The following is a 13,313-nucleotide window of genomic DNA, read 5'->3' as shown; positions in this document are numbered from 1 at the left end:
TCATTTCTCCTTAAGATATAGCCAACCCACCTTAGTCTAATAGTTTGGCCTCTTTTACAATATTCGGGTCTCAGAATGATTCTCTTAACTCTTGATTGTGGCGGATTCTCCATACTCCATTTTCACACACTGGACCATCTTACTAATATTATAAATCTGAAAGTTTGTGAGTTTGTGTGTGTGTTTGTGTGTGTGTGTGTGTGTTGCTCAATCAAGCATAAACTACTGGACGGATTGGGCTGAAATTTGGCATGATGATAGCTCACATTCCCGATTAACATTAAAGCATATTATTATCCCAAAAATCCTTTCGGGCTCCGCCCCAGTGGCTCTGTAGTTCCCCATGTTAACCTTATGGTTTTTAATATTTAAAAGGAATTAATGAATCTTAACAGCTGTTTCAATTAAACAAGTTGGTTCTGTTCTATGATGTTCAATAGCATAAAAGTTACAAGGATTACCAACAGGGTGCAGCACTATCATTTTTTTTTTAATTTATGACAACAGCTAATTTCCAACCAAAAGGTGAGTGAGCGTAGCGAACGAACTTCAACCTGGAGGCGAGTTAGCGTAGCGAACGAGCTAACCTGAAGGCAAGTGAGCGCAGCGAACGAGCTCCAACCTAAAGGTGAGTGAGCGTAGCGAACGAACTTCAACCAGGACGTGAATGAGCCATGCGAATACTTATGAAGTTAAACGGGACAAAGCCCGCGGGTACAGCTAGTATTATATATAGCTCTTAGAACTTTATTCTCAAAGGTTATATATAATCTTATTTTCCGTGTTTTTGCTCAGGATCCAATTTCCCCCTCCATATAAAAGTACTGGTCTAGTTATTGTTTTGTAGATTATAATTTTTGTATTCCTTGATAACATCTTTGAATTCATTAGTTTTTCACATGCTACCAACTTTTATTTGCTGCATTTTTCCTATTCTGAATTTTTATGTCTTCTGTATTTCTATCAGATAGTAAACGCCTAGATATCTAAAATTATTAACTCTTTGGAATTCGTGGTTGTTAATTTTGAGAAAATTGGCATTATTCCCATCTTGTTCCATATAAAATGATATTTTGGCTTTTGTTGAACATTTAGGCTTAAATATTGAAAAATTTTTACATGGAAACCTCACATTGAAATGGTAGCTAAAAAATTATATACAGCTTGTTTCTAGATGTATTTTTTAAGAAACATAATTAATTCTAAAACCAATATCATAATTTATTATGCCATATCTTTTTCCACTATGCGATATGGCATTGAGTTATGGGGCTCAACATAATATGCCTCAACTATTTTTAAGATTAAAAAGAAGTTTTTAAGAATTTTATCATACACACACAAATAAATATCATGTAAACCGCTTTAATAAACATACCTATGTAATTTTAACAATGCCTTTACTTTACATTTATAAAATTCTTGTATACTTCAAGAGTAATCCGCAATTATTTATAAACAATCAATTTATTCATTAATACCCAACACGTTCAAAAAATAATTTGCAGTATCAAAGACATCAGCTATGACTTTACCAAAGATCACCGTACTACATGGGTCTGAGGCTTAAAAACAGTCTAGAGTTTGTGTGTTTCTTCGTGACGCCTGGGTGTGAGGGGCTGTAGTGGCAAGTAGGGGGAGCCGAGAGTGAGAGGGGAAGTTGACGTCGTCTTCCTATTCTGCTACTAGTCTGAATAAAGACACATCTCAGTATTTTTTGGAGTTCGGACCGCGGTGCGGAGGCGGTTCAGGTTGCTCGCACGAATTGTGTGATTATATTAATGTAGGCTAATTAAGGGTTCCAAAACAAAAATGAGCATTTTCAATAAATATCAAATTTTTTCCTCATTAAGAGAAATATGAAAATGTTTAAGAACGGAGGATAGCATATTTAATAAAATTCTCTATATTAAAATTTAGGATTGGATATTTTTAATAGCCTACTCCAAAAATTACTCTTAAATTAGCCAGAGATTTTTTGTGGGCAAAAACAAGTAAAAATAATGCATTAGTATTATACGAAACTATGGCTTCAACATACCTAAAAAAATGGGTGAGAGCGCAGACTGATTTTCGGCGTACCCCCACCCCTAAAAAACTGATTAAGAGCCACTATACTCCCAGGCTTCACCAGGAAACGCACGAGCTCTACCAACCTGCTTATAGACCTAAGAAAGGTCTTTTGGGGGGGGGGGGGGGGCTAAAGATGGATTATTTGGTATCTGCATGTTTACCAAGTGTAGAAAGTGTCGTCGAAGTACTAAGCCGGGTTTAGTCTCAGCTTGCGAAACAGATTGCTGGTGAGTTAATATGCTTTTTAAAACTCTGTAAGATTTATTTCACGCTAATACAAGTTATGACTGTAGTGAAGTTATGACTAAGGTTAGCTTTCAAACATATAACCTTAGTTAGGGATTGTAGGCTATGCCTTGGGTTAGGCCAGACAACTAAAAAGGCTAGTTACCCCCCTTCCCCTCCAAAAAGGCACGTTACCATATATAAAATCGTATTGTTACTATTCCATTTCATACTTTGCCTAAAAGATTCAGGTATTGAATACTTTGCCAGCAACATGTTGGTATCATTAAACATTAAACCCAAATATTTATTTGTCTATTTACCTACCGATCTCAACCACAAACTGAGGCCAGTCTGGAGTGAGAGCCATCTCCGTGTGAGTGCGACGTCGTACATTCAGTATCCTGACGGTGTCCACCCAGCCTACCAGCAGAGTGGTGGCGTCCTTCCAGCAGAGGTTGCACCGAGACTTCTCACCTTCAAAACTGTTAACAATAATGCATAGTTTAAGGCAGGTGTCTCCAAAGTTTTTTACGCAAGGGCAAGATTGTAAAATCTTGGTGGCCAGGCAGGCAAAAGTTCCAAATAGGCTTTCAGTTTTTCTTGTATTGGTAAAAAAAGTCCTTCATATGGATCATTCCAAAACTTAAAACAATACCCATTATTACTAATAAAACAAATATTTTATTTTTTAAATGGTATGACAATACATAAAAAAAATCTATAATGTTAAAAAAACCGTACCGTACAAAAACCCCTTGCAGGAACGTGGGCCGTAGTTTGGAGACGCCTTGTTTAAGTAATCAATGTTTGGTACAGTACAGTTCTACGAACTCTGATAAGTGTCTACTAAGTTCGCTTGGTTCAAATAATAAGACAATGTACTGAGTGACTTCTCAGTTCTGTAGTTCGCTACAAGGGTCACTCACAGAGTCATATAACTAACACCAATGCAGGGTTATGTGGAACTTGCGTTATCATTTCTTTGGGACTGACAAGAAATCTAGGTTGCCGAATTAATATACGGTGCAGGACTTTACTGTACTAAAAATACACAACACTCAAGTCAAGATATAAACTCCCACCCGTAAAGCTATAAATTCTTTTCATGTGAGTTGAGTATTTCTTTTGTTAATGTATGTCAAATATGACGACCTTCAGAAGACATGATTTTTCTGACCCTACGATGCGTAATGATTGTTTTGTGTAAACCAAAACTAGTTGCCACCACAAGTGGCATCAAATAGGATTACCAATAATACATGTATTTAACTACTTATAGTGTTTAATATAATATTAATTTTGGCTGTAAGCTAAATCAAATCAAACATTCAATCCTACTGCAAATTTGATTGAACAGTTGAGGATAACAGGGATTGACTGACTTGGTAGACTTGGTCCACTTGACAAGTCCAAGAGAGCACTTGTTGGTGATGTCGTAGACTCGCACGCCCTGCTGTGTGGCCCATGCGATGTGTTGTCCCGCCTCACTCCACCGTACGTTCTGCACTCCCCCCTCCACTCCCATGTCAAACAACACGGTCGAGCGGATCCGAGAGAGGAACGTCTTCTCGTGCAGGACTAAGCGCTCGTCACCTGACGGCATTCAAACCTCACTTTCACTCTGAGCTTGGAACCAACTATTTATACCAATATTTTCGTCAATTTTACTAGCCCAAGGGATGTGTGCATTAATATTTTTGCCAATTTATTTGGTGTCTCCTCATGTTAAAGACACAAAAATCCAAATTATATTTAGTGAAATATAAGTGGACTGTATACACACACAAACAGTATGAAGGTCAAGTAGCAATGGTCTGAACTGACGTGCATCTCGCAAATAATTGGATTCTGTCAACTTCCGCTGTTCAATAGGGTTTTTAGGTGGACTTATTCAGTTAAGCTCTGCTATAGACAGGTTAACTACACATGCTGCACACCTGACCTGGCCAAAACAGCATTCAGACCCTCCAATCTCCAGCTTTGGCTGAATTTATGAACTGTCACGCTTATGTTTTAGGTATCCACCTAATGATGGGATCAGCATCCACATCCCCAAACCTCCTGACAACTTCTTTATACTAATCGCGATGTAAAATGTTAACAATAATCCCTTATGCTCACCAGTGACAAATCTACGTCCAGTCCCTGGCTTGGAGTAGTTGGGGTCGATAGCTACACACTTGACTAGTCTGCCTAACATGAGTGTCTGGTTGTGTTCTGAAGTGTAGAAACCATGGACCAGCACCTGGGACAAGCACATAAACATGCTAAAACTGATTCATAAAAACAGCAAATAAATAGATTGCTTTTCAGCTGAATCCATAAAAGTATATTTTTGACATACATTTTTATAGGCAAAAATCCACTTAAATGGATTGGTAGGAATGCAGTTAATTGGTGTACAACATGCAAAGTGCCATCATTGTGGGAAATGAAACATTAAATTTTTGCATAGAACGTTTGGTGTACCTCAAGACAGCTGTCTTGGACCGATATTGTTTACTTTATGTGAAAAGTAAGCATTGCACTGTTAATATGTATGTCTATGCCAGCCAGTTGCAATTGTATAGCTACCCTAACTAATACAGTTCCGTAGGCGATATTTTTAATTTCATCAATGATGATCTTTGTGCTACATTAAATCATAGGTTCTTTTCTGACCATACCAATAATTGTTATTAGACTTCAGCTTAGGTTTTCAATAATCAATTATTAATTATTTGAGATAAGGACTAGTTGGTTAGTTATGGTTAAATCATCCTGATAAATCACATGTTTGTTGTAATACCGTTAAATAGACCTTGATGGTAGTTCTTAAAATAAGAGTTAACTAAAAACCTTTTAATACTAAAAACATTTGAATTAATAAATCCATGTATATTGTAAGAATTAAATAGAAAACCCCAATGAAAAAGAATTAAGGAAATAAAATAAACCTCCAAGTAGGGTGATTTTAAGATTTTTGTTTGAATTTAAAATTCATTTGGAATTTAAGCTTAAGTTATAAATGTACATGACAATCCAAGATCAATACAACATTCAGTGTATGGAAGAAACACATAAAAAAAACTTAAAAAATTGCATAGGCCACAAACCAATGACAATCTTAAAAGAAACAAAGAAAAGTAATTATTGACCTTGCCATCGTCTGAGCAGCTGGCTATAAAGTCTCCGTTGACATCGACGCTAATCATGTTGACAGAGACAGTGTGAGCGTTGAACCCCTGAGAAGCATTGTCTTTATATCGTACACTGTTGCCTTGGTGGTCTAGCATGTAAATCCAACCGAATTGTGTTCCAATACAGATAAACTGAAAATCAACCAATAAAATTTTATTCAAATTAAGATTATTGCTGACATCCTTCACTTAAGAAAAATTGAAGATTCACTATAAAGTGAATGTCCTTTGAACAATGTAAACTGAGCATCACCCAAAAGAATTTTAAACAATCAATTTTAGCTAAGTATTTTATTTAAACTTGAGGCTAAGTATTTAAATTGAGGATTGTAAAAAATTTCAAAACCCAGCTTAAAATATACTTCACACAAAAAGTACTGTATAATTTTGATGAACTGTACAGCTGATATTATGTTGTAAGTTTAAGTAGTTAAAGAATTTTGACGCCATTCAATGTACATACTTGTATGATTTATGAATAAAGTTATTTTCAATTCAATTCAATACAATTCAATTCCAGTTCAGGGGCAAGCCACAACAATGAGTAAAGTAAAATTACGTTTTTTGGACCATTGTGTGATGCAATACAAAATGTATATCCAGCTACAACAGTCCTCCATCCACATGCTTAACTAGATGACCCTAAGAGGGGAGGTTATACCCGGGGGTTGGGGGGGTGTGGAATACCCCTCAGAGAAGGGGTGGGAGGTCATTTAAACCTTTGAAAATTAGCCACTGCCTCCATCTACTGTTTATTGTCATTAGACAACTTGCCATTCTAAATTCTGCCACCAGTCTTCCCTAAGTTATGAGGGAGAAAATTATTCAAACCTCAAGGTTAAAATTGAAGCATTAAAAAAGAAATTAACTAAGAAGTGTACATATTTAACTCACCTTAGGATGAACAGCAATACAGCTTGCAGCATCTTTCTTAAGTATATTAACAAGATCATTTGTCATTCTCATATATTTCAATTTCGGCTCAATTTCCTCCGACTGTACGCTTTCCCTATCACAGCTGTTGTCTTCTTCATTCTACAATCCCAAAACGAGATGAATTAAGTGGTAATATGGCATCTCCTCACATAGTAAAGCAGTTTAGTGTGGGACCACACTACAGAAAGGCTGGGCATGTTTTAGAATGAAGTCTGGATTGTGATCTTCAATGTAGTGTAACAAAATACTTACCAAGGGATCCATTTTTTTTTTTTTTTTTTTTTTTGCAGGGGGAACCCATTTCTTTCCAGACGATATTCCTTTATTCAGCAGTAAATGCTCAGGAAACCAACTTGTCAAGATTATAGGAAAATTTAACAGTTTATTTATCATTGCTTCTAGGATTTATTTTTAACAGTATAAATAGGATTAAATACCTTGAACCTTCAATCCTAGTTTAGTCTTGGGCAACTAGTTTTGAAACAACAGTATCATTTTTGAGCCTCTCATCTTCATAAAAATGATTGAAACACATTGACGTTGTCAATAGACAGAGACAAAAATAAATACAAAATTTAGCATACACAAACACGGATACATTATGAACCAAAACAAATGTGCTTTCAGCTATGAGAAGTACAATGCCGGACATAGGGGTGAGCATCGATAGGTCGAAAGCTCTGGAAGCTTCCTTACCAACTGGTCGAGTGCAAGTGCTGGCCGGAGTAGGGGTGGAAGGTTCCAGAACTGATGTTACATTTTATATAAGGGTCAAGGGAGCTGCTTCCACGTGGGTTTATTAGTTCAAGAGAGTAGATAGATTTACAATTTCCAGACCTGGGTGAATTTCTGCAGCCTACCTACTCAATGAGTAGTAAGTTTATTTTAGTTAATCTTATTTTAATTCATTCACTTTTATCCCTCTCACTGCTAACTATTGTAATAACAAGAAATATCATGGATTTTTTTAAATATTAAACTTTGTTTTCAATTACTAGTAAAAGATGTAAATATAAAATGCACCTTTTTATTCTTTTAGAATTTCTTTAAAGGAGATAAATTTGGATCTCAAAACAATAAATGCTAATTACAGTAAAGTTTTTAAAGTTTCTAGAAAAGTTTAGCAATTGTAAATTTTATTTTGTTCAGGAAGAAATTAATGTAATTTAATTTTGAAGGATTTTAATTTAACTGTTTAGCTTTTTAATTTAAAGTAGTTTGAAATATTAAAGAAAAAATATGTATTTGTTTTGTTGACAGATAAGCTAAGAAAGGGTTTGTTTGTTCACAGGGCTCAAGTGTGTGTACCAGGAATTAATTGTTATAAAATGTCCTATAAAAATATTAGCCGAATGTTTTAAATTTGTAGCCCAGTCAAATTAGCTTAAAAATTCATAAAAAAATGGTATAGTTTTGTAAATTGTGTTAAAATGTCAGTTAAGGCTTCTACTTTATCATACTAAACGTGAGACTTGAGCTTTTGCCGCCATCTTGGATTTTAGGTACAGTATTCTGGTTTTTTTAAATTTTCTTATAAAGTATTAATATTTTGTATACCACATTCAATTACAAAATTATAATATACAAAATTTACTACAAAAATTGTAGTATTTACAGTTTTCTTGTAACTCCAACCGTTTCAGAAATAATATGTTCTTAAATGTGTAGTTTTATTAATTTTTTGGTAGGCCTACAATTTTTTAGTTTTTCTTAATTATCTCAGAAATTAATAATATTTTACATAGCATATATATTTGAAAAGCTTAAGTAGGCCTACATAAATTTTACTACAAAAGTGTGTTTACTACTGTTTAGTAACTGTGTCTGTTTTAGAAATATATATGCACATTAATATGATAATTTAATTTGTTTATCATTTTACTACCCTCTATATGTGGGATATTAAAGAGTATCCATATAAGCTATGTTATAAGTTACAAATTATAATCATTGCATAATTTATCGTCTGATGCCATTTGTGGTGCCAAACAATTTTAGATAAATAGGGTTTGTTAACCTTCATTCTAATAAATTTACCTATTTCTTCAACAGAATCACTAACATAGCCTTACTCAGGTCTCTTTTTCGCAATTTTGATATTTTAGCAGCAAAAAAGGACGAATAGTAATCCTGGTGATCCTGGTGATAACTGCTATGTTGTCTGTTGCCGGACAACATTTGCACTGAATTTAGCGATTTCTTCTCTAACATTGAAGGGCATGTTAAAACACCCCTAAGTCAAGGAAACACCAATGAAAACATAAGACAACATGTGGATTCTCTTTTTCTGTATCCTGTAACGTTGGAAGAAGTTAAGTCCATAGTAAACAATTTAAAAAACAAAAAAAGCTCAGGTGCGGATGAGATAAGTTCTGTTTTGCTTAAAAAAGTATCTAATCATCTGCTCAAGCCATTGTGCCATCTAATTAACTACTCTTTTAGTAGTGGAACATTCCCTGAGCGATTAAAGGAGTCAGTAATTAGACCAATATTTAAGAAAGGAAATCCCAAGGTTTGCAATAGCTACAGACCGATATCAATTATTTCTGTATTCTCTAAAGTCTTAGAGAAAGCTATGAATCTGCGACTTTGTAAGTTTCTGGAAATCAATAATATTATCACCTCAAAACAGCATGGTTTCTTAAAAGGAAAGTCCACCTTAACTGCTATGTTTAACCTCATTAATGGAGTTGTAAGCGATCTTGATTCCAAATATTATTCTGCAGGAATATTTTTTGATCTGAGAAAGGCGTTTGAGACGGTCAATCACAACCTACTGTTGGAAAGAATGAGTAGAGTGGGCATACGAGGAGTAGCCTTGAGTTGGTTTACTTCCTACCTCTGCGGCAGAACACAGTATGTAGAGATCCAGGCTGTAGATGAGACCGGGTTCATTCGCTCTTATTCCTCTGATAAGACCGTCATTTTGAGAGGGGTGCCTCAGGGCTTCATTAACACCCTTCCATCTTGCATATCAACCGCCAAACCAACACTATTTGCTGATGACACCTCACTCTCCATTTCCAGCCGCAACATTGAAAGCTTGGAGCTCACTACTTTTCGGGAAGCCAGTAACTTAATCGAGTGGTTTGATTCCAACTTTCTCTCCGTCAACGCCGAAAAACCCCAACTTTTGCACTTTTCTATTTCAAATAGACTCTCTAATGGATTCAGCCTACTTCTGGACGACACAACAGTTCATCCAACTAACAGTTTTAGGTTTCTGGGTCTGACACTAGATAAACATCTTGATTTCTCAGATCACATCAAGCAGGTTTCAAGAAAAGTCAGTTCTGGAATTTTTGTTCTACGTAGTTTAAAGAACACGTCTACCTTTGAAGTACTAATATACGTATATTACGGACTGATATATCCTCATTTAGCGTATGCTATGTACCTATATGGGGCTATGAAAGTTTAAAAACTAAATTTCTATTTAAATTCTAAATATGGGCTGTACGAACAATTTTATCTCTGCCCAAACGTAGGCCTAAATCATGTAGAAAGTTCTTCTCAGAATCAAAAATCCTAACTCTTCCATCTATATACATTCTTGGGCTGCACTTTACTTGACGTCCTACACTCATTCGATTGTTTTTTTCGATTCGATATTTTCATTCGATTGTTTCATTCGATATATCGTTTGGTTAGTTAGGTTAGGTTAACCTTACCTAACTAACCAAACGATATATCGAATGAAGCAATCGATTAATCGATATACCGATCCATATTTTCATTCGAATGAGTGTAGGACGTCAAGTAAAGTGCAGCCCATTCTTTAAACTCTCACCTTAGTCAAACAAAATCTTCCTCTATTCACTGTTCCAGAAAACTTCCGCATCTGCCCATATTCACTTCGAAATTTTCATAATTTGCCAATTCCTAAACATGCTACATCTTTCTTCAAAAAACATACTCTTTACAATGGCATCAAACTGTATAATATCCTTCCCCTTTATCTTAAATTGGAATCAGACCACTCAAAATTTAAAAGATGTACTTATAAAAAGACAGTTAGTTAATATCTCCTGTTACAGCGTCCAAGAACAGAAACTGGACTGCTGTAAACCCTGGCGTATAGATAGCGATAGCTGATCTTTATTATTTTTGTCTAGCCATAGTTTGTAAATACCTTACTGTAAATAGTTTTATAAGGAAAACTTTATAATTTTAATAATGTACGTTTGTACCATGACTTAGCTATGCAATATGTATTGTCAATTTTAGCTAAATAAAATGATTTGATTTGACTAATTTGAGTCACACACAACAGCTGTAAGCTCTACAAACTAACTGTCATAATTAATTAAACAAACTAGCCTATGATGAGCCAATTCCATTTCAGTTTAGTGAATGTCTTATTTCAATTAATGTGTTCTATAACACTGAAGAGTAACTTACATTTCCGTTCTCTGGTTGTATTGCTGATTCCATTTATAAAAGAAATCCTCAAATAACAATATTATCAACTGGAGAAAAACCTGTGATTCATTGGGAAAATGTACAACAATCAAAACATAACCTTACTTTGGACTTATGTATGAGGAGGAGAGTATTTTGACATTCGCAGAGGATACGCGTCCGGTAACCGGACGTGGATTAGGCGTCCGGCAGTTACTGTCATAACCTAACCTAACCAACCAAACTTGCTGATAATGAAAAAAATCAAATGAAGGTTCAATTCTCTTCATAACATAAAATTATAAATGCCCAAAATTCTAACAAAAGATGTACAGTTAAGAAGAAATTACATTCAAAGCAAAATCTGGGACAAAAAGATTAAGCATCCGATGGGTTTCGAACCAGGGACCTCTTGTATATCAGCCGAGCACTCTATCCACTACACCACGAACAACGCTGGCCGATTACCGTATCATTGTGGTAATGGCGTTCCGGGACCCCACAACCCGGTGACGTCACTACCGGACGCCTAATCCACGTCCGGTTACCGGACGCGTATCCTCTGTGTTTGACATTACCTACTAAACGACATTACTCATTACTCTATACTGTACTGACTGAGTGAGTACTAGAGGTGGGGCGAAAACAACGCAACGGTTGTTTGACAACGGTTGTGGCGCGGCAGACGTTGCACAACTAAACGGTTGTGGGGTTGTGTAGAGCTGGCAGTTATCGACAACGTTTTCAGGGAGTTGTCGTTGTCGTTGTCCACAGCTGCGCGACTGCTAAACGCAACGCTGTAGAACAACTGTTTGGTTCGGTTGTGGTTGTGGGCTGGCCAGTGGCGGGCGTTATCCAACTAAACGGTTGTGTAAAACAGGCTGAGGCAGTTGTATTCAATTGTTTCGCGGCGAAGTCGTTGTCGTTGTTTGTATAAGACCGATGTTACCTGAAAAACTGATTTCTTTCTTATCGTTACCAAGATGCAATTATATCCTAAGTTTGTCGTTTATTCATGTTCAGTTTAGATTTACTCCAAGTTATGTCAATTAAACAAGTTACTGTAAATTTAATTTTTTAAATCAAAACCGGTTTTGTTCACAGAGGACATCCATGCTTAATAGAAACTTAAAATTATTTTATATTTATAAACTATATAATACATATTAAATTATTATCTCTAAGTGTCACATGTAAGTCATGCATAGCAACATGCTACTAGGCTAAGGTCAATTTAATTTCTACAAGCATTTACTTTCTATAACTAAAGCAAAATGCAAAATAGACATTCACAATAGTCGACGACAACGCAACCGTCTATTCACAACCGTTGAGCTACTAAGCGTTATCGAAGTAAACGTAAACAGTGCACAGCCACAACGCAACGCCAGTGCCAAGGTCAACAGTTGTCGACAACCGTTTAATTAAACGGTTGTCGCTCCGCAACGGTTGTGTGCACAACGGTTGTGTGATTTTGGCAGTTGTGCCCATCCCTAGTGAGTACTGTACTGACACTACTGACAGACTGACAGTGCCAGTGTCTCCACTACAAACAAAACAACCAACCGTGTCTCAATCTCAATGATTATAGTTTTAGCTTCTTGATCAGCATTGTATGTGTTTTACCATAGATAAAACATACTTTACCGAAAGTAAATAAAAGATACGTCTCAAAGATTTTAGATCCATATATGAATCCCAAGTACCCATAAACTTTTGAGAAAACTACAAGTCACACCCCCATAAACCATATACTTAAAACGTTCGTCATGACGAGAAACCTTGCGCAAAACTACCCATTCATAAATTTCCCTACAAGGTCGTAATTTCTTTCTAAAGGTAACTTTCCATATACCTAGAGTTAAAAATACATCAGCTGTACTTATTTGTTACTTTCTCCCCCTATACCATAGTATATGGAGAAAGTATTGTTTTCGTCAAAATTTTCGAGTTTAAGTTTTGAGTGGATATATCCGTTTTGGGCCCTCCCTGAGCCCAAAAAAGTGGTTTTCGAACTTATGTCTGTCTGTGTGTATGTGTCTGGATGTGTACAGAGCTACAGACCACACCTGTAGTCCGATTTTGATGAAATTTGGTGTGTAGGGTTCTATTACATTATATATATAATTATCTCCAGGCGATTTTTTTTCATTTTTTCAAATTTTGATTTTTAATTGGGATTTTCCCATAAAGCCCATAAAATAACGGAAAAATCAACATTTCTGAAAAATGGCCCGAACGATTTTGATTAAAATTTAGTATGTTGTAGCCCATTAAATTCTGAACAAAATTCAATGCTACGTTTTGGTTACTGCGTTATCCACCACCATTATACACCACGGACAAGTTGCCGTTTGTAGAGCGTCACGTTTAACACAAAAATAATTTAACATTTAAAAACTATATAAATACGGATATGAAATATTTATGGTAACTGATTAGTTATGATACACACGATGCTAACTCGGCGGAGTTTGAGTCGATGAGTAGCTAGAT

At 35.7% G+C, this 13,313-nt stretch overlaps 1 protein-coding gene across 1 annotated transcript in view; it reads right to left on the bottom strand.

Annotated features, from left to right (window-relative positions):
• The window catches only part of LOC128990400 (vacuolar protein sorting-associated protein 41 homolog), a 33,137-nt gene extending 22,166 nt beyond the window's left edge, over positions 1-10,971 (bottom strand). The window contains exons 1-6 of the mRNA XM_054412749.1: positions 10,818-10,971; positions 6,375-6,515; positions 5,439-5,612; positions 4,423-4,546; positions 3,684-3,894; positions 2,626-2,783 (exon numbers count right to left, since the gene is read on the bottom strand). Coding sequence (XP_054268724.1) covers positions 2,626-2,783; positions 3,684-3,894; positions 4,423-4,546; positions 5,439-5,612; positions 6,375-6,515; positions 10,818-10,850 — 841 coding nt within the window. The 5' untranslated portion in view covers positions 10,851-10,971. The remainder of the gene's footprint in view (positions 1-2,625; positions 2,784-3,683; positions 3,895-4,422; positions 4,547-5,438; positions 5,613-6,374; positions 6,516-10,817) is intronic.
• Positions 10,972-13,313: the final 2,342 nt, after the last annotated feature.

Source organism: Macrosteles quadrilineatus, unplaced genomic scaffold, assembly GCF_028750875.1.
Source record: "Macrosteles quadrilineatus isolate MER2022 unplaced genomic scaffold, UCM_ALF_1.0 Scaffold_3__2_contigs__length_128488019, whole genome shotgun sequence".
Lineage (NCBI taxonomy): Eukaryota > Metazoa > Arthropoda > Insecta > Hemiptera > Cicadellidae > Macrosteles > Macrosteles quadrilineatus.
The sequence above is the reverse complement of the archived record's forward strand: the minus strand, read 5'-3'. Positions and strand labels throughout refer to the sequence as shown.